The 21,481-nt window shown below is 46.6% G+C and overlaps 5 protein-coding genes across 5 annotated transcripts; 3 read left to right on the top strand and 2 right to left on the bottom strand.

The window, feature by feature from the left end:
* Window positions 1-122: 122 nt before the first annotated feature.
* On the top strand, window positions 123-941 carry EDB91DRAFT_1254268 (uncharacterized protein; the record flags this gene model as incomplete). Its single annotated transcript, XM_041323786.1, has 3 exons — window positions 123-350; window positions 397-693; window positions 741-941. 3 exons carry the CDS (start codon window positions 123-125, stop codon window positions 939-941), a joined length of 726 nt encoding a protein of 241 aa, XP_041171449.1.
* Window positions 942-3,167: 2,226 nt separating this feature from the next.
* EDB91DRAFT_1086728 (uncharacterized protein) lies at window positions 3,168-3,763 on the bottom strand (the record flags this gene model as incomplete). Its single annotated transcript, XM_041316098.1, has 3 exons — window positions 3,168-3,338; window positions 3,391-3,561; window positions 3,617-3,763. 3 exons carry the CDS (start codon window positions 3,761-3,763, stop codon window positions 3,168-3,170), a joined length of 489 nt encoding a protein of 162 aa, XP_041171448.1.
* Window positions 3,764-5,441: 1,678 nt separating this feature from the next.
* On the top strand, window positions 5,442-6,276 carry EDB91DRAFT_1086727 (uncharacterized protein; the record flags this gene model as incomplete). The annotated part of the gene is made up of 3 exons (XM_041316097.1): window positions 5,442-5,560; window positions 5,611-5,821; window positions 5,848-6,276. The coding sequence occupies 3 exons, from the start codon at window positions 5,442-5,444 to the stop codon at window positions 6,274-6,276; spliced, it is 759 nt and encodes a 252-aa protein (XP_041171447.1).
* Window positions 6,277-12,472: 6,196 nt separating this feature from the next.
* On the bottom strand, window positions 12,473-13,800 carry EDB91DRAFT_1086726 (uncharacterized protein; the record flags this gene model as incomplete). The annotated part of the gene is made up of 7 exons (XM_041316096.1): window positions 12,473-12,542; window positions 12,591-12,772; window positions 12,820-12,880; window positions 12,922-13,151; window positions 13,566-13,580; window positions 13,604-13,733; window positions 13,763-13,800. The coding sequence occupies 7 exons, from the start codon at window positions 13,798-13,800 to the stop codon at window positions 12,473-12,475; spliced, it is 726 nt and encodes a 241-aa protein (XP_041171446.1).
* A 7,042-nt stretch (window positions 13,801-20,842) lies between these two features.
* On the top strand, window positions 20,843-21,477 carry EDB91DRAFT_1166084 (uncharacterized protein). The gene is made up of 3 exons (XM_041319979.1): window positions 20,843-21,170; window positions 21,223-21,277; window positions 21,342-21,477. The coding sequence occupies exons 1-3, from the start codon at window positions 21,016-21,018 to the stop codon at window positions 21,408-21,410; spliced, it is 279 nt and encodes a 92-aa protein (XP_041171445.1). The 5' UTR covers window positions 20,843-21,015; the 3' UTR covers window positions 21,411-21,477.
* The last annotated feature ends 4 nt before the right edge of the window (window positions 21,478-21,481 follow it).

The following is a 21,481-nucleotide window of genomic DNA, read 5'->3' as shown; positions in this document are numbered from 1 at the left end:
GCCCAGATCCAAAAATGTCGGAGTTTGAAAAATTTTATCCATCAACCTGTGGCTCATATCTTCACCTCCGAACCAACTGCCATTGTGATTGTCATTTCCAGCTTCATAATACTGCATTAACCATGTCTGTATCACATACTCCTCCTACATCCCCTTCTGATTATCAGAATTCCAGCGATGGGTTCCGACCCCTCACACTCACTCCGGCAGATCTTGCAGCTACAATGTCGATGGCTGTATCTCGCATCCAAGCATCCATCTCTCAATATCAGATGGAGGCTACCCACACCGAGGAGCCTTCTGCTGCTTGGATCATGCACTTTAAAGCCGGGCTGCAATGGGAGATAGCTGTAAGAGACTGATGACTGTGGTGGTCAATGCTGACATTTCCAACAGACTTTTGTGACTCCCCTCCTGCAGTACTCAGCTGCAAGGAACATCATTTTGGTTGTTCCGAGCCCGGTCACTCATATTCTTCGGTTGATTCCCGAGCTCACCTGGAACATGGTTCCGGACGACATCTTTTCATCCCACCTGTGCGAGTTCCATGATGTTGCAGATCTGGGGGATCCCTCCCGGATTGTATCAACCTATGGAACTCAATGGTGGACCGGACCAACTGCAATCCCGAAGGAATTATGGGCATGGGATCAGGTATTCGCCAATTGTGTCTGTCACTACCAGCATTGGCTAGTAAGACTTTTACCGAATTTCCTTGAATGGTTACTGATCCTTTCTAGTCTGGCGTTGAGGACGAACATCTTGTTGTTCCCGAGCAGGTGGCTGAAAGCTCGGTTGCATCACTGAAGGCACTGAGGTGGATGAGAGAACACCTCCTGACAGTGATTGAGTATCAACAAGATGGCATCCGTGAAAAGATGGCCGAGATTCAGATGTACACAGCCATCCTAACCAAATTGAAGCCAAGGGGACCAGAGTAGTTCTAGTCCTTCAGTTCAGAATGTTGAAGTCTAAATTCTGTACATGATGTAATAAGTACTGAAAATTAAACACTGACTTCCAAATATATGACCTATTGCTATATGCCGAGTCCCGCATACCCAATGTCGAGTATTGAGAGCCAGATATCTTGAGTCCCGAATGTTGAGTCCCGAACATCGAGTCCCAAATATCAAGACTGGAATATCGAGACCTGAAGCCCGAAGGCCAAGATTCAGATTCGAGACTCGAGACTCAAGACTCGACACAAATCTCAATACTCAATGCTCAAAACTTGACGCAAACATTTTTACGAGTTTTGAGTTTTGAGTCCCCACTATCGAGTATCGAGTGCCGACTACCGAGTCTTGAAACCCAAGTCCCGACTATCGAGTCCCGAAGCCCGAAACCCGATGCCCGATGCCCGTGTATGGAGTCCCAACCATTGAGTATCGAGTGCCAAACATCGAGTCCCGAACATCGAGTCCTGACCGGTACTCGGTACTTGGGTGTCGGGTGTTGGGTGTCAGTACTCAGATTTATGCGAGTTTTGGGTTTCGAGTTTCGAGATTCGAGTCGAGTACCAACACCCGACACCCAACACCCGACACCCGAGATTCGGGTACTCGGTACTCGGTACTCGGTACTCGGTGATTCGAGTCTCGGGATTCGAAACTCAGATTTATGCGAGTTTTGAGTTTCAAGATTTGAGTTTCTTGATTCGAGTTTCGAGTTTCGAATCGAGTACTGACACCCAACACCCACAACACCCGACACCCGAGTACTGACACCCGAGATTCGGTACTCGGTACTCGGTACTCGGGTGTTGGGTGTTGGGTGTCGGTACTCAGATTTATGCGAGTTTCAAGTTTCTTGATTCGAGTTTCGAGTTTCGAATCGAGTACCGGGACACCCAACACCCAACACCCGACACCCGACACCCAAGTACCGAGTACCGACACCTGAGATTTGGTACTCCGGTACTTGGTACTCAGTGATTCGTGTGTTCGAGTTTCGAGTTTCAAGTCGAGTACCAACACCTGACACCTGAGTACCGACACCCGACACCCGAGATTCGGTACTCAGTACTCGGTGATTCGTGTGTATCATCGGTACTCGGGTGTCGGGTGTCGGTACTCGATTCGAACTCGAAACTCGAATCAAGAAACTCGAAACTCGCATAAATCTGAGTACCGACACCCAACACCCGACACCCAAGTACCGAGTACCGAGTACCGAATCTCGGGTGTTGGTACTTGGGTGTCGGGTGTCGGTACTTAATGAAATACAATTTTGGGAGTTGTCTTCTTGAATCACCGAGTACCGGGTTTCGGGTTGCGGTACTCGGCACTCGGTACTCGGTGATTCAAGAAGACAACTCCCAAAATTGTATTTCATTAAATGTGTATTTTCTTGACTCAAAAATCGAAACTCGAAACTCGTTAAAATGCATGAGTGTCATTGTTTTGAGTCTCGAATGTCGTCCTTCGGGTTTTGGGTCTCGATATTCGGGACTCAATGGTCGGGATTCGGGCTTTGGGACTCGATGTTCGGGTTTTGTTATTTGGGACTCGATGGTTGGGCTTCAGGTCTCGGGTCTCGATATTTGGGACTTGATCGTCAGGCTTCGGGTCTTGATATTCAGGACTCGATCATCGGGACTCGTTGGTTGGGCCGAGTACCGCAACCCGAAACCCGGTACTCGGTAGTCGGTGAAATGTGTACAATAACACTTTCAAGTATCCTGCAATATCGAGTCCCGACTATCGAGACCTGAAACCCGAAACCCGAATTACAAGTATGGAGTGCCTGATATCTAATATCATGTATTTGAAGGTGGGTACTAACACGTGTAACTACCTTTTCTACTTCTTCCAATCCAACCTTGCCCATCCACACGACGGAATCCCGGCATAAATATGAACAGCATCCCTCATATACCATGCCCAGGCAATCCAATCCACTTCCACTGCATGAACCCCGTGTCTGACAATCCTTCCCGAAAAAGCAATCATACACCCCGGATCGTACCTGAACTCCAGCTGAAGGCTTGGCATACTCATCCGAGCATTAGAATAATTCCCCACGCTAGTGAGAATATCGAAGCATTTGGGAATTGATGAATGGTCTCGATGATTTGGGGTTTCCCGATTGCAAATCACGGAGAGGCTGTTAAACACAGTTGCCCAGTACTGGAGAGTCTCTGACATCTTCAGCAGTTGCTTGCTTCATGCTTTTTCTTCGAGGCTCGCAAAGGCTCGCAACCCTGCCCAGTACTGCTCAGGATGCATAACCCTGAGTGCCGCTGTTGCAATGGCTGCTGGCCTCGCAATGGCCTTCAGGATATCCTCCAAGGATGCTCCATTCAATGATGCAGAAACCGCCGGGTCTACCTGATTCTGGGGGATTCGTGAGCTTAACTACCTAGATCGCCATCTCATCAGATCCTACCTTGTGCCCCTGCTGAAACCACGCCGGAGATAAATTAATGCATCCGGGAGTTAGGACATCATTTTGCGACCTTGGTGTGAACCACTTTTGATTAGTACGCCAATTCCCATCGAGCTTTACGCTTTTTTCGAGTATCAGAGCGAGCAAATCCGAGGCCGCCCAAATTTCCTTCTGTAGGAACCATTTGATGTTCAATATCCATCCAGTAACAATATATATAACACACCTGGGTGGCATCGGTCAGGGCGTCATGGAGGTACCATGCGATGATGGCACTGGATGCATCAAGAATTGTCGCAGGTATGTCGATCAACTTTGTGCCCTCATGGCCTAGGAGGACACCTCTTGAGCAACCTCGCCTCTCTCTCTTCATTATGCCCTGTGTCCTTCGGGGAGATCAATTTGCTATATCTTGCAATATCGATCAGGCATCTGAACTGTGATGAAGCAATTTGACTGATCAAACTGAATTTTCCGAATCTGCAGGAAGACTCACTGGGATTTTTATATGCCTTTATGAGCCGATCAACCAATTGATCACAAGCCATCACCAGATCAGTGTCTAGGTTCGGAGAAGGTATAACTGGGTCTCCTCCTGTCTTCTCTGCATTGAATTTCTGTTCGGTATATTCACATGCCACATGAGTGACAGTCAGGGCCCAAGTGCGCAAGAGGGTTATTTCATCATCAGAAGTGGAAGAAACATCCATGATTGAATTGATCTTGTGAGATCAGAAGCTGAATCCTGGATGTCCGCACTTTGGTGTTAAAGGGGTGGAGATAGAGAGGATCAGATAAGAGAGCCTTGGATGATCTTAGCTTTCAAAGTTCTATTATCTATTATCAATTGCTCAATGAAATACCAGATGATTGGAAGTCTGTTAGATATCTGATATTCGTTTGTCGAGACCCGGGCATCGGATCTCGGTACACTTCACTCAATTTTCAATACCCGGGAGTCCATGGTCGGAACTCAAGTCTCGAATCTCGGGCTTCGGGTTTTGGGTCTCGATGGTCAGGGACTTGATGTTCAGGACTCGTGTTTTGGGACTCCATAGTCGGGACTCCATAGTTGGGACTTGATGTTCGGGACCCGAAACTCGCAAAAATATATGAGTTCCAAGTTTTGAGTTTTGAGTTTTGTTTTGTTTCGAGTCTCGATGTTCGGGACTCGATAGTTGGGACTCAATACTCGATAATTGGGATTCAATAGTCGGGGCTCGGATCTCAGGTACACCACTCGATTTTCGGTAGTCGGAACTTGGCATTTGGCATTTGGTAGGCTTGGATGATGTTGGCTTTCAAAGATCTATTATCATCCATTGCTCAATGAAATACCAGATGATTGGAAGTGTGATGGATATCACATATTCGTTTGTCGAGACCCAGGTCTCGGAACTCAGTACACTTCACTCGAGTTTCCACTTCACCCCTTTGCAAGGCTCCGTGCCATACTGCAAGACCTTCCTCTTCTATCTAAAAGCTTTGATGAACAGGGCCTGGAACACGAGTTTCCACTTCACCCCTTTGCAAATCTCCAGTGCCATACGACATCATTAGATGACTTTGAATTATTACCTCCTTTGATTTGGATGATATACAACTACCTGAGCTCCATCATGTCTACAATTATCATTCTCCTGGGCCCACCCGTCTATATTATATACCCCCACGTCGGCCTACCCATCTATGCAATATACGACTACCTTCGGCCCACCCATATATATAATAAATATTTACCGCTCCCTCAGCCCACCCGTATATATAATAAATATTTCACCACTCCCTCGGCCCACCCGTCTACAAAATAATACCAATATGTCGGCCCACCCATCTACAAAATAATCTTAATTCGTCGGCCCACCTGTCTAACATGATATATATCTGGGCCCACCCGTCTATGTGATAACAAGCACCCTTGACATACCCGGCTATTTGATACACATCTACCTTGGTAAACCCATCTACATAATATCCAACTACCTCAGGCCCATCCATCTATTGAATATTCATGTCCATTGGCCCACTCATCCACTCTAAATATTCCCTACATGGGCCCACCCGTCTCCATCAGGAATAATAACACTCCCGGCCCATCCGTCATAGTCGAGGATATATCTACCTTCGGCCCATGGTCCACTGGCCCGTATCATACAGGGATATTATGCACGTCCGTTCACTCGTATAATACGGAGATATATTACTGCAATATGTGGCTAGACAGGAACACCTAGAAGAGGCTCGTCAGCAAGCAGAAGAGGATGACGCCCAAAGGCAACAAGGCCTCAGAGACGAAGAAGAAGCAGCACACATCGAGGACAGGAAAAAGAACAAGAATAAGTATGTGCCCCTCAAGCGCATCAAGATTCAACCGACCCTACCATCCTCCCGGCCCAGTATGCCATCAGAAGGCTCAAAGCCAGCGATTACTGTGAGCTACACTACTTCACCAACAAGGGACTCGATGACGCTACGGCTTCAGCCCTAGTTGCAGAGCCTGATGCTCTTGTTATGCTCCCAGCAGCAGATGGAATCCACTCATGGGTTCCTGCCGCGGCAGTCAAAGATCCCAAAGCTCCCCCAGTCACTAAGGACGAGCACCTCACCTGGGAAGAATTCAATGAAGCTGCTCCGCGCATCATTGTTTTCATGAAGATGCACGACTGGCCCGACGACAGGGTCAACATGCATATTCAATTCTGGACGACCATTCAAGGCCATCGTTGGCGCCACTCACTGGATCTACTCCAACAGAAAGCTTTGCTACTCTACCAGTCGCAACAACGACGCTGTTGGCACCTCACAATAGGTACCATGCAAGGCTGGAGTTTAGAGGAAAATCAACCAAGACCTGTTGTTCGAAGCGAGGGAGTTTTTATTCAATGAGAAGCGGGACAAGGATACAGCAATCGCTATCCAGGTCAGTCGTATTTAACCAAACATATTCAGGTGTCCCTTTGCTCATCACAACCTTGTGCATCGCACCTGCTCACACCCTTTCCCCCCTCATGCTTTCTCTGTCCCTTGAAAACCTTCGTCTGTCAGCCAATCATGCGCCAACAAACAACCCCCCCCTCCCTTTCGGAATTCATCACGAATCCGAACCCCCCCCCCCCCCTGGGTTATCGCAACCTGTCATCAATGGCCAATCATGTGCCTTGCTATCACACTCGTCGTCAACCCTCGCACCATGCAACCCAACATGACGTGCTCCTACAGCAAGTGGCAGTGGCATTCATTGCCAGTAGCACTAATACGTTACGCCCTCAACTCGCTGCACCAACGCAGCATGCACAGAACTCACAGAAGCGTGCAGTGCAGTTCGATGAGGATTCTGGGGGCAGCAACAAGAAGGTATGCACCACTCGTGCTCCTCTTGCATCTGGCCCCCTACCTTGCTGTGCAGTGTGCCTCGGACGCAACCTGCACAGAACCATTGAGTGCACGGCTCCCCAAATGTGGGACAAGCAGCATGAGACTTTCACAGAGCGGATCTGCAAAGGTCTGTGGACCAAAGACGGAAAGCAACTCTGTACTGCCTGGCAGCGCGAAGAAGGCTGCACAGTACCTCGACATGACGCTCGGCACATCTGTTCCGGGTGTGGTGCTACGTCACATGGAGCTCAGAAATGCCCTCGAGCACAGAAAGCAGAATCTGCTAACACCATATAAAGTAGATGCATGGACTCGTGAACTTAGAAATCTTGGACTCCTTAATCGTTTCTCTAAGATACCCGAAGGTCTCCGTACCGGTTTCAAAATAGATTTTCCGCCTGTATCCATTGTACAAACCCCACCTAATAGACCCTCAATTGTCGAATTCGATGCTGAGTTTCGTGCTATCATCCAAAAAGAGATTGACAAAGGAAGATACATTGGCCCCTTCAAAGCTAACACTCTAGAAAACTTAATAGGACCTTTCCAGTCTTCCCCTCTGTCCATCATACCAAAACCTGGAAAACCAGGGAAATTCTGTATCATCCAAAACTTCTTGTTCCCGCATTCCCCAAGCACACTTTTCCCTAATCCTTCAGTAAATTCATGCATAGACACCAACAATTTTCCAACCACTTGGGGGAAATTCTCATTAATATACCAATTAATATCTACTCTTCCCCCAGGGTCAGAAGCAGCCACTCGTGACATAGCGGAAGCTTATCGAACAGTCCCACTACACCCATCTCAATGGCCAGCAAGCATTGTTCGTATTTCGGACACTCAGTTCTTTGTAGACACCTGCACAGCTTTCGGTGCCACTCCGTCAGCAGGAGCTTATGGACATTTAGCAGACGTGGGCACAGAAATATTTCATCACCGAGGAATCGGGCCTCTCGACAAATGGGTAGACGACCATATATTTTTCAGGATAAGGTGAGTGGCCCTCGAAAGCTACAACAATGTTAGAGCAACCTGGAACGAAGAATTTGCCAAGACCGGACTAAGACAGTCAGGAGGGAGGCTATGGTTTGGAGAACACTGCCCCATCAAAAGAAGAATGGAAGAATCTAGCGAAGATTGTTCGAAGCCTTTAATCGACCTATCACAACGCTCGCCGAGATCGGCGCACGATGCTTTATTCACATTTTGCTTTCAAGACTTAGACGACTTATCAGACATGCTAGGCATCATATGGGAATGACTAAAGGATCAAATTTTCGGTTCATCCACTATGTACATAGGCTTCACATGGAATCTACAGCTAATGACAGTGGCCTTAAGTCCCGCCAAAGTAGATAAGTACCTCGCAGCCATTCACAAATGGAGGAAAAGGCACGCTGCACGTCCTCCAAGACATACGAGAATTATACAGCAAACTTCTCCATGCATCTTCCGCAGCACCTCGAGGACGAGCTTACCTCACAAGCCTCGAAGATATGCTTTTGACCAATGGAGCTAAACCTTTCCTACCACACAGAGCGGGAAAATCCATAAGCAAAGATTTAGACTGGTGGTCTGACCTACTTCAATCAGGAGGAGTAGTGTGAAGCATATATCCCACATCCCAACCCCAGAATCCCCTCGCCTTCTCAGACGTGAACTCCGGCATTGGAATAGGAATTGTCATTGGCAAGTCCTGGAGAGTGTGGAGATTAATCCCGGGTTGGCAGACACTAAATGGTAAATGAGACATTGGATGGGCCGAAGCTATTGGCTTCGAGCTACTTATCTATGCCATTGCTGCTTTACCAAGCGTTAGCGAAAGTGTCCTCGTCCACGGAGACAATACAGGAGTCATCGAAGGTTGGTGGAAGCACAGACACCGCAACAAGGCCGTCAACGGAGTTTTTTGGAGGATCCATGACTTCCTACACCATCTACCCAACCGTCTCGACATTGTCACAACCTACGTTCCAAGTGAATTCAACCCAGCTGACGACCCGTCCAGAGGCATACTTGGACCCGCCCACCTTCTTCTCCCTCCCATTGATGTTCCCACTGAACTTAGCCCATTCATCATCAATGCAACTCTCCCACTCTCCACCACCGAGTTATGGCTACTGCACGATGGGAAATACACCATTCCCGCAGCTAAGCTCATCAATCGCGCCCTCCTTAGACAACAAGCAGCTGAACACAACAAGTCACGACAAGCAGAAGAAGAGGAACTCATCAACTGCGCTCTCCAAGACGACGCAGAATGACTACAGGAAACGCACTCATTTCAGCATACCTTTATCCGAACACCCTGTACTAACACCCACACCCCAAAGCTACAGACCAAGCCTCACCCCACACCCATCCCATCTTCGCCCACACTGCCTCGCACGCGAACGTCTCAGACTGTGGATCCCCGCAGGAAGCAGTAACAGACAGCTAGCTGCCGCAACAGAAACACCCAACTCTCACAAGGTTTCAGATGAGCAGCTAGACCTGCATATTAGAAGTAATGGGCGCCACATGGGCCCAATCAACAAAGGAGACTTACGGAGCAGGTCTATTGGTGTTCCACGTGTACTGCGACCTCAATCACATAGAAGAAGACAAGCATTGCCCTGTCAGCCCCAACCTCCTCCTCGAATTCTTATCCAGCTGTGCAGGAGCTTATTCCGGCTCCGCAATTACCAATTTCACAGCCGGCATCAAAGCCTGGCACTTACTCCACAGGCAGAGGGTGGTTAGTACAACCAGACGAGCTCAAAACCATGCTAGGAGGAGCAACTATCCTAGCTCCCTCAACCACTAAACGCCTTAAGAGACAACCCTTCACTCCCAAGTTCATCACCGACATATGCAATCACCTTGACTTAAACAAACCTCTCGATGCAGCGGTTTTTGCCTGCATGACCACGACATTTTACTGTATAGTGAGGCTAGGAGAGTTTACAGTTAGGACAGTCAAAACTTTCAACTCAAAAAAGCACATATCAAGAGCAGGGATGGTTGAATCAACTGACCGCAACAGTCTACCAGTCACAAGCTTCGCTCTCCCTAGCACAAAGTCATCCCAAGTAGCAGGAGAGGTTGCATACTGGGCAGCCCAAGATGGCCCCACTGACCCCAAAACCGCCATGGCCAACCACATTCAAATCAACGCAGCTAAACCCGAGGATCATCTATTCATGTGGAAGCACAAGAAAGGCCTACAGCCTCTGTCAAAGTCAGAGTTCACAAAGAGAGTATTGCTAGCAGCATCAGCAGCAGGACTCCCAGACCTCAAGGGTCACGGTCTACAAATTGGAGGAACTTTAGAGTACCTCTTGCACAGAGTGCCATTCAACGTCGTCAAGACAATGGGAAGATGGTCAAGCGAAGGATTTACCTTGTACCTTCGAGACCATGCCAAAATCATTGCACCATACATCCAGTCTTCACCCGCTCTCGAACCCTTCACGCAGTACACCATGCCACCAGTGCGTTAGTCCTCCACTCGAAGTGAGTACAACTCCTTCATCCCAGGGCATCAAGCTTCGCTGTATGCGTCGTAGTCCTCCTAACATTCAGGAACACAGCTCACATTGATTCCTAGGTTCGGATCCTGGTTTCAGGCCGGAAAAGCCCTGCAGGCTTTCGCCCAAACACTCAACAACCTTGCCTCATCGTTTTCTTGCACGATTTCCCTCCTTCCGCCTCTGTTAGTTATCATTGTTGAGCGTCGTTAGCACTCAAGCCCTCACAATACATTTTGTTCTCTCAGTCACATCGCATTGCAGCGCATAGAAAGACCTCCTGCAGTGATCCAGTGGGTCGAAATGAGGGTGAACACCATTTTTGGCACATATAAGGTGTCACGAAGGGTAACAGTGGTGTGTTCTTTACCATTTGGTAACTCTATCTTGACACCTCAACTCCTAGAGTCTTTGTTGCAAATCTATCTGGATAAGTTCGGTTTTGCCCTTGTAAATCTTGCAGACCTTTTCCCATATGGTGGAAGTGCTATTGAGCTTCTGAACTCAAAGTAGGAGACAATCTGTGATGGTGCTAAGGATCTGTTGCTTTACCAGTGAGTCTTTCTGATGATATTCATCTATCTTCTTATCTAACTCATCCAACTCAATCTGCGTAGGCAACGAGCCATCAGGCTTCTTCTTGACCTTTGTCTTAGGATCTATTAAGGTCATGCTCAAGGGGAGGAGAACTCAAAGGGCTTGGCTTCAACTTGTGCACTGTGCCCCTTACCTGAGTACATGCCCTTAATTTCCAAGAGGTAGGAGGAAAGTCGAATGGAAGTCTGGGTAAGTCTGGAGGTCAGATGCCAGGGGAGTTCGGCAGAACTCTGGAGATTCAAGAGGAACTAGAGTAAGGCTACTATGGAAAAGTCCAGAGTAGAAATGGAACAGAGGTAAACTACCCTAAGGTAGAGCTGGAGATATAGTCTAAGGAATAAATCCAAAGACTTGGAGGTGGACAAGAGGTAAGACTCAAGTCTAGAGGAACAGGAATGAGCAGGAACTAAGATGATATTTGAACTGAGGAGGTACAGAGTTTTACAGGGGTTTATATACTGTAGGTATCAAGTAAGTAATCTGTCAGCACAGTGAAAAGCTATGTATGAGGCATGTGGAAAGTATATTAGTAAGTATACAACGGATCAAAGAAATGAAGTCGGAAATGAATGCAGAGAGACAGATCAGTAAGCAAGGTGGAAAAGATTAGGACTGGTAGCCAGAGAGCAATGATCTAAAAGGAGATAGGTGTAGATCCAGAGATGAAACTGGAGCGCTGGACAGAATTTTAGGACAGAAGTCTGGGTCTAACAAGTGAGGATCCAGAGTTCCAGGTCTGGAAATATGGGATATGACAGGATTGATCACATATGGTATGGGTTTCTTGGCTCGACTGTCAGTATAGTGCATCAAGCCTCTAGCCCCTATTGCTGTTAATGTTCTTTCCTTATAGGTTATCCAATTAGAGCCATCTTTGGCTAGCTTTGGGATGTTGAACAGTGATGATAAGATAGGGAGTGCAGTATCCATTGCAGTCAAGTCAGGGCTCATAACCTAAAGTGATTTTAGGTGAGTGGCGGATGAGGAGAGAGCTAGAACAAATATATTATCTCAGTCTCAGGAAATGGACTCAATGTAAGTGTAGTAATATACCTAGCACAAATATATTCTATGGGTATGGTTAGCTCTGATGTGATAATGAAAATGGGGGACTGAGATGCTCATTTGTATGACATGTAGCTTTAAGGTAGTTAGCATAGCGATAGGTAATATATCACTTCATCTTCCATTGTGCCTTTGGGTAGCACTCGCAATGTCCATCAGTAAATTACCAGGCTCTGTCTAGATCTGTCCGGATCTGTACAGTGCGCCATACACACATCTTAGTCCCTACTAGCTAGTTCACCACAGTAGAACTTTCTCTATCAGTCTCTGCACAGACACTCACAGACCTGCTCAGTGAGGTTTTGAATATCATCATTCTTCTCTGTTTGTCTGTACAGATCTGTCCATGTTCATGCAGGTACTCACAAACCACTCAGAAGGTGGCTTACTCAACTCAGATACAGTAGCAAACAAATGATGGTATATTCAATCAGTGGGAAACATGATACTAGTAAATGACGAGCAAAGAGACAAATACAAATATGTGAGGATATGATGTGATGATTTGCACTACAAAAATGCTGCCAGAGAACTCAATCAGGCTGGACACGTGGGTGGTGATGTTTCGACGTGTCAATGCCATCAGGTTTGGTTGCCTCTACCCTGGATAAATTCATTAGGGCTGAATGCAATGCAAAAAATATTCCTGACCATCCAACCTTGGCCCATTCATGAAGCTGCTGCACCAGCTTTGGACTGTGATATGGGTCTTTCATGACATCATTGAGTAGCCTGAGCATTGAATGGAAAATGGACTCATACTCCTTGGAAGTGAACTTTGAATAACATTTGCCATTACCATCTTTCTTGAGGCCCTGGAAGACACAATGAAACTGAAATAATGTGTCAGAACATTGACACATCAATATCGAGGACATACTGCTGTGCAAACAAGAGCTAAGCATTTTAATGGCACCTCCTTCTGGAAAATGGCTGGTCGCCTACAAGCAATGCAATAAGATCCAGTATAGAAGAATATAACGATACCCTCAAGAAGTGCAGGGTGTGCAAAATTCCTGGTTTCCCCAATTTGTCTAGTCCACAGTGCAGGAATCTACCACTGTCCAGTAATTCTGCAGTGGCAGCTTCAACCCAAGCTGCACACTCTTGGACCAGAATGTCAGCTGGCGGGGAAAGAGCATATGCCAAAGGTGTGATAGAGATGGCAATTTTCTTCAGATCAGAGCACCAGGTTGCCAAGTCATTGTACAGCTAGAAAATAAAATAAAATATGAGGAGACTGAGGTTGGCTCATATGACAAGTGATGGAGGTATGGTCCTTGAATTCTTGTCCACACAATGGGCAATGGGCTGGCGCCATGGTGCTGATATTGATATTTGACTCACAGACTTAGTATGAAAAAGCAAAGTCGATCTGAATTTGGCATTTTCCACATGTACATTGAGTTCTCATGTTATCCTCATCGCCCAAGTTTGATATCACTACTTTATGATCACTGTCAGTGCTTGCTTTCTGCTCTGATGACTCTACCTGCCATTCTCAATCCATCAATGAATGCAATGGGGCAGCACCTCACAGTATACATGACCTATATGAAGTTCTTGAAGCTATCAATGCAATTGTGAGTCCTTTTCATCTATCATTTCTGCCATTCTTCATCACACCTTATATGCAATGGCCTGAAGCCCACAAACAAACTGACTCTAAAGCAAACATTGTGCTTGATCTCATAAGAGCCAAGGGTGATGTTTTCCTGGCTCAGAAGGCACTTGCAGATTGTGTTATATGGGAAAATAAGGTGTTGGCGAGCCTGCTCAAAGTTTATGCAGCAGCTGCCGAGAAGAACGTAAATGAAACAGACATTGGGCTGGGATGTATGAGATCATCTTCAAAGATCATGGTTGGTCCCACCACCCTCCCAATTCTCCATTATGAGGACAAGGTCAATTGAGTTCGTGTGGTGCGTGTATGTGTTCTCTTGCAATACTGTTGATTCTGATGCTTCAGGCATGAAAGGCTCACATGGGCAGCACTGTATAATAGTTCTTGATTTATTTGGGGTTTTGCATTGTCATTTTGTGTTTATGCTGTCCCCATCCATGTAGTATTGATTATATGTTGTATGTGAGGCTTATAATAGCCTCGAGTCAAACATTTTCTACTAGTATGCAATCAATTTTTGTTCCACTTTCGTTCAAGTCAGTTTGAGTTGGGCTCTGAGTATCAAATGATGGTAAAATTTGAGTGCTGAGTTGTACTGCCAGGCTAGTAATTTATGCCACTACTTGAAATACAATACTTATACTTAAGGTGCAGTAGGAACCTTGTTGATTGTGGGTCTTGTTAAACTGTATGACTATTAACTGTGAGCCTGCACGAACTGTGGAGTCCTGTGGTATGCTGTCACAAGACCCCAAGTGTGTGACCTCTGTGAGAAAGTTGGTATTTACTGATGTCTCACTCTGGTGTCTCACCTTCGGCCTTCAATCCAGACTCCAACATAATACTCATTTGCTCACACCAGCTGGACTAATTTTACATATAATCCTACTACCATCATTAATTTAGGATTTATATTACACTACACTAGTATTCCTACGTCCACCAGCCAGTCATCGGATGGCATGAATTCTACACCGTTTTTGCATGTCTGGAGCCTCAGTTCTACATACAGAAATGACTGAACTATGTGTTAGTGCAGCTCATTGTTCTTGGTTGACATTCTAGTGATTATATCAGGGTAGTAACAGCCAGTTGGAAAAAGGGAATATGCATCGTCTGGACACAGTACCTGCACAGGAACATTGCATAATCTGATGTGAGGAGGTGGGGGAGATGAGACACCCAATGGGAGGAACAATGTTCATCTGCAGATAGCCAGGTGTGTACACCAGTACATCATCATATGTCATGAGACATCAAATAGTTGCATCTTACATTAGCCAGTTACAGCAAATGATTAGTGAATCTGATAGTAGGCTGAGGAGGAGTGTGAGACTGACTGTAGGGAAGATTCCTCAATTGACAATGTTTGGCCAATGTGACATTTAATACAGTTGTGTTGTAGCGATCAAGACAACATTCCAGGGTGTACTACAAGAGGGGGTATTGTTAAGACCATGCTCAGGGGTGAGACGGAGTTTGAGGGGCTTGGCTTCAGCTCGTATGCTGTGCCCCTTACCCGAGTACATGCCCCTAATTTTGGATTGTAGTCCGACTCGAGTTCTACAAGCTCCAACAGGACGTCAGAGTGGAGGTCCTCCAAAGGAGGACAGACAGACTACTAGATAAGCACGGGAACGTCGGGCAGAGATTGGTCCACCTACAGGGGAGAGTTGGAGGGCTACTGCAGTCGGAGGTAACAGTAGGAACAGAGCGGAGGAGACTGCTCGGATGAAGTCCAATGCAGGTTGGTAATGCGGAGGAGAGAGGTACAAGAGTTTAACCACACGTCCGACGCATGGGAAAGGTGGTGGAGGCACGGGAAGTTGGACAAGCAGAGAAGGTGGCCACCCTACAGGGGAGAGTTGGAGGGCTACTGCAGTCGGAGGTAACAGTAGGAACAGAGCGGAGGAGACTGCTCGGATGAAGTCCAATGCAGGTTAGTAATGCGGAGGAGAGAGGTACAAGAGTTTTAACCACACGTCCGACGCATGGGAAAGGTGGTGGAGGCACGGGAAGTTGGACAAGCAGAGAAGGTGGCCGACCTAGGGAGTCAATCCCCTAGGCCAGCAAACAGGAGTTGACTTGGGTTAAGCCTAAGTCAAAGGACAGAAGAGCAGGGCTTAGGAAAGGTAATATTCAGACTAAAGATCTACAGACAGATGTACATATGTTTATATACTCTAAGTAAGTTGGCATAGCATAGCAGAAGGCTATGTGCTGAGTCTACAGAATTACTAGAAGGATGACTGAGACATACAAGAAAGGGCTCGGAGAACAGTATGTACGCGACAGATCAGTAATCACTCCAGTATAGGAATTACCAGTGATCCAAAAGGAAGAACTATGATACTAAATGGAGATAGGACCAGTTGAGTGGTACCTAGTGTAGGAGTGGACTGGTGAGGCGGTCGGGCAGACTAATAGTCGGGTGAGGTGATACGAGAGAAACTGGAGGAACCAAGTGGGTCAGAAAAGCGGAGATGGTGGAGGGAGTAGGATTGGTCAGACCAATGGAGCAGAGGAGTGGAGGAGCGGAGCTCCAGATAGGGTCGGAGGGTAGGGATATGGTGTCAGAGGAAATAGGGGTAGTGTTGGAGGAGCGGAGCAGAGTCGGGCGGAGGTAGCAGGGCTAGTCCTGATGAGATGCACTTCGTGCATTGTCGGAGATGGAGGGATGGAGCGGACAGGGAAACAGGGGGTCGGACCAATAGTAGGGACGTCTATGAACAGTGTTGGGAGTGGTTGAATTGGGTATATGACAGGTATACTATGTGATGGTGAGATGGTCAAAAGTAGTGAGAGGTACACATAAACCAAGAATGAGCCATTGTGACATGCCCACCACCCAGTTGTCCTCGTCAATGCAACATCTACTATCAACTTTCATCAACTTTTGTCTGATGTTCCTTTCACCTTTAACTTGGTCCCACCACCCAGTTGTCCTCGTCAATGCAACATCTACTATCAACTTTCATCAACTTTTGTCTGATGTTCCTCTCACCTTTGACTTGGTGAGTTTCATTCCTGGTATCTGTAAACCCATGCCATCATCAGACTAAAAGTGGAGCAACTCTAGCTAGGGTCTTACAGCTACTTTCATATTGATAGACCAGAATCCATTTTTGTTCATTCACCGCTTTATTTACTTGTGGAGCTGGACAAACAAAAGGGTCTCACCTATTACGATACTTGGTCAGGCAAAATACCCCCAAATGGCGCTGGACTGTGCAACTTTCTCACTCGACACTCTTTTCAGACACCATCCTCACCATGGCTGGAAACCACCGTCACATTCCAGCAACCATAAAGCAACAATGGATTACTATGTCTGCCCAAATGTCAACCAGGGCCATAGCACAAGTCACTAACACAAGCCACCAAACTATCAACCAAGTTCTTTGGCTCTCTCGTCTCACAGGCTCTGTTGTCAGAAGGCCCTTGGAAAGTGGACGTCTGTTAGAGACTGTGCTCGGACGGAGAAGCAGAGGGGTCGGGGCTTGGCTTCAGCTCTTGTGCTGCACCCTTAGCTGAGTACATGCCCTGAATTTGGAGCGGGTATGACAATGTCCAATGATAGGACGGGCAGACCGCTTTGGTCTGCTTTGTGGGTTGGGAGGTAAGTGCTACTGGCGGTAATCCAACTAGAAGCAGAGCGGGGGAGGTGGAGGAAGTTTATTGGGACAGAAGGGAGTAAGGGGATTGATTGATGGGGTCGGAGAGGTAAGAGTGAATACTTAGAGCATGGCTCTAAGTCGGAGTGGAAGGTTGGAGGTGACAACAAGGTAAACTTGTGTCCAGAGAGGGAGCAAAGTCCTACAGAGAATTCCCACTAGTAGAGACAGCGGGAAGACCAGTAATATTAAGACTGGAGAGTAGCTAAGTACATGGTATGTTTATATACTTCTATGTAGGAGGCAGTGACTAGTAGTCCTTAGTATGAGGCTATGTACTAAGTATACAATTTGTAAGTGAACACAGGTGAAAAACATAAGTTGGAGCGGATATCAATATGTACGTGTCGGATCAGTTAGATGAGCAGTTATGGGAAGTACTAGTGATCCGGGAAGTAAGTACTATGTGTCAATGGAGAAAGTATATACCTAAAAGGGGAAAGGGGTTCCAGTGGAGTGGAAATGATGTGGAGGGTAACCGACGAGGCGGTTGAGCAGAACCATAGGAGCGGATGCGGGAGCCAACTGCGAAAGTGTGAGGTCAGTGTTAAGGTTGTGCTCAAGGGGGAGGTTACTCAAAGGGCTTCGGCTTCAGCTCGTGCGCTGCGCCCTTTACCCGAGTATGTGCCCTTAATTTCCAAGGGGCAGAGGGGAAGTCCAGAGGTCAGACATTGGGGGAGTTCGGTGGAACTCCAGAAGACTATGTGGGAACAGAGTAAGACTATTATGGACAAGTCCGGAGTAGAAACAGAACAGAGGTTAGACCTACCCTAAGGTAGAGACAGAGATTTAGTCCTAAGGTTTAACCCCTAAGACTCGGAGGTGGACAAGAGATGAGACTCAAGTCCAGAGAAGCAGGAATGAGCAGAACTAAGATGATATTTGAACTGAGGAGTTCCGGAGTATTACAGGAGTTTATATACTGTAGGTATCATGTAAGTAAGTCAGTCAGCAAAGTAAGGGCTATGTACGAAGTATGTGGAAAGTCTATTAGTAAGTGTATACGGATCAAAGCAGTGAGGTCGGAAATGAAGTACAAACGGACGGATCAGTAAGCATAGTGGAAAGGATATAACTGGTAGCTGGAGCAATAGCTATTCTAAAAGGAGCTAGGGGTGAGTGCGGAGACGAAGGTGAAGCGCTGGGCAGAATAACAGGATGGAGAACCAGACTTTAGTGGTGGAGATCCGGAGGTATGGGATATGACAGTCAGGCAGAGCGGATATTAATATTGTCGGAGCAGTCGGATCAGGTATATGACAATGTCCTCATCTGCTCACTGCAATAGATGTATCAGTAAGTAAAATAGGTCAATATAATGTTCAATAATTTGCCCTGACCTTCTCAGTACCTGTTGTCATGTATTGAGCGTACTCCAGACATCTTCTTGTCAGAATTGCAACATGCGCTACATGAGGCAAGAGGGGTTGAAGTCTCTGGGATAACTATCAAATGAGGGGAACAGTATCAGTCGGATCATTCTGACATCATTGAAGTCAAACATTTGAGAAGACGAGAAAGCCGTTGTGCTAATAACCCAGCCGCTAGCCCTGAGCAGAGCATGTTGAAACCTGCGAGTACTAATGCTGAACTCATGCTGGCATGATCAGTAACAGAGACAATGTTAAACATACCATGATGAGTTGGTGATAAATAGTCATACCAGCAGTGAGGTCAGATTCAGTGTCAAATGAGCAGTATACTGTCAGGCAACCCTGTCATATTGATGCATTAAATCCTTACAATTGTAACACTATTTTGATGCATGAACACTACAATTCTAATGCCACTGTTTGATGCATTAATATTGTACATAATGCATCAGGCCTTTAGAATGATGCATGATGCACCCACACCGCATTTTGAGGCACCTACTGTGGGAATTACCCCACAACACCAAAAACATCACCCCATTTGGTCATTCTCCACAATATCAATTATCCCCAACCCCCTGAAGGGCCCTACATCAAAATATATAGCATAATGGTAAAGTAGGGAAAAACACCAAAAGTGCGAAAAATGCGATCTTGGAAGTTTTAGCCTGTATAGAAGGTTCCTGTAGGTATCCTGATGTACAGACCTGGTGGAAATACTCTAAATATACTTAGGAATGATCCCTATATACTCCTGCAGCTGTGTTCCTGCAGGAAAATGTTTCCCAGAGGATGAACCACCAGGAGAGGGTGGGTACACAGCATCACAAGGTCTTGTCCTGTGTCCCTGAGCTCCTGATACATTGTTTCTATGTTAGAGTAGATGTTGGGGACGGTATTACTAAGTCCGTATACCTGGAGATACACAAATGCGAACCTATTTTATGTTTTTATGTATATATGCTATATATTTTGATGTAGGGCCCTTCAGGGGGTCAAATAAGCGGTGTAATATGTTGATATATACTCCTAAATATGTTCCAATAGTGCTAGAACACTCTCCTATCAAAGGGGGGGGAAATGCGAATGTGTTTTTTACCCTACCCTGTACTGGGAAGGGCCTATAGGAGGCATTGGAGCAATAGTTAGCACAAAAAGCGGTCTATTATGTTCTATTACACACATATATACTAAAATACTACTTCTATGCAATGTATAGCTAATTGTGGTGTAGTGGTGAAGCTGTAGTGAGGGGGTTGGGGATAATTGATATTGTGGAGAATGACCAAATGGGGTGATGTTTTTAGTGTTGTGGGGTAATTCCCACAGTAGGTGCCTCAAAATGCGGTGTGGGTGCATCATGCATCATGCATCAAACAATGGCATTAGAATTGTAGCGTTCATGCATCAAAATAGTGTTACAATTGTAAGGATTAATGCATAAATATGACAGGAACCTGTGATACTGTATCATAGAAATTGCGCAGTCCAGTACCATTCTGGGGTATTTCGCCGGACCAAGTATCGTAATAGGCGGGACCCTTTTGTTTGTTCAGCTCCACAAGTAAACAAAAGCGGTGAATGAACAAAAATGGATTCTGGTCTATCGATATGAAAGTAGCTGTAAACCCTGGTACACCTGATGACACATCGCTGCATATTTCCTGAAAGTCGGTCCAATCTCTCCACTCGCCTTGATGCAGTGATCACTGATAAGGCAAGTGCTTTTTCTTACGAATTCCATATTTTCAACGTCTTTGTCGTGTACTTCTTGGGATCAGCTTACTCTGGCTCTCTGATGCAACCCTCCTGGCCTGTATGCCATCCATCCTACTCCGAGGTCTTGGTAACCACGCCCAATCGATAGCCATTCTTCAGCCTAGTACATCTTGCCGCCTCGGGAGAAAGCCGTGTCCACGGTCCGCGTCGGCCTAATCTATCATCACGCCTTCCGTCTTGTTGACCGCGAATTGTCTTATGGAAGACCAAACTCAAAACATTGCGCAGGAGTTTTCGCATCTACGGGGCGTGCCGTGCTGACCTTCATCGATTCAAGGATGATCATATTCCGGAGAGTGTCATTTAGGAAGTCGCGACGTCCGATGAACGTGCACATCTGACGAGCAACGCGGCGAAGCCAAGACCTCCCAGGAACCGGAGATTCATTAGTGCCCCGCGACCCCATCGTGCTTTACGTCTCCTTTTCAGTACTTGCCACATCTTCTCATGAGGTTCACAGTTCTTCTCAAATCTACGGAGATTATCATGCATTTTGGCTCAACTGTTTTCGCCAAAAGTAGGGCATCCGAGCAACGCCTTTCAATACGTTCACACAGGAAGTTTCAGCCTATAAAACACCTGCCTGCTGCTATGGTTTTGCCTCATTCCCTCCCAGAAACTCCATCATGCTTACTTCCCGTTCCATCATTTTTGCGCTGCTAATCTTCATCGCTGGCGCCAATGCGTGTCCACAGTGCCCACTTACAGTCGAGTGGGCAGGTGGTTTCATGAAGCGGGAGAATATCCTCCCAGGGCCAGTAGCCCATACCACATTGTGTCTGTGCGTCGTACCCACACGTCTTCATTGAACAAAGTAACTGATAGGCTGGGAGTTACATCGATATTAAGAATAGCGTCTCACCAGGGGTGGAGTGTGTGTATGAGACCGTAAGTGCTTTCTGGATGTTGTGTAGCTCATTGTTCTCGGTTGACATGCTAGCGATCATACCAGGCCACCGGCAAGTTGACAAAAAAGCTTGGGCATTGTCCGGCTACAGTACCTGTGAAGGCAAACTGCTGAATGTGATGTGAAGAGGTGGGGGAGACGAGATACCCAGGAGGAGCAATGTTTATCTGCAGACAGCCGGCTGT

The sequence above is a fragment of the Suillus paluster genome (assembly GCF_016628075.1).
Source record: "Suillus paluster strain FC165 chromosome Unknown EDB91scaffold_103, whole genome shotgun sequence".
In the NCBI taxonomy this organism is placed as follows: domain Eukaryota; kingdom Fungi; phylum Basidiomycota; class Agaricomycetes; order Boletales; family Suillaceae; genus Suillus; species Suillus paluster.
The sequence above is the reverse complement of the archived record's forward strand: the minus strand, read 5'-3'. Positions and strand labels throughout refer to the sequence as shown.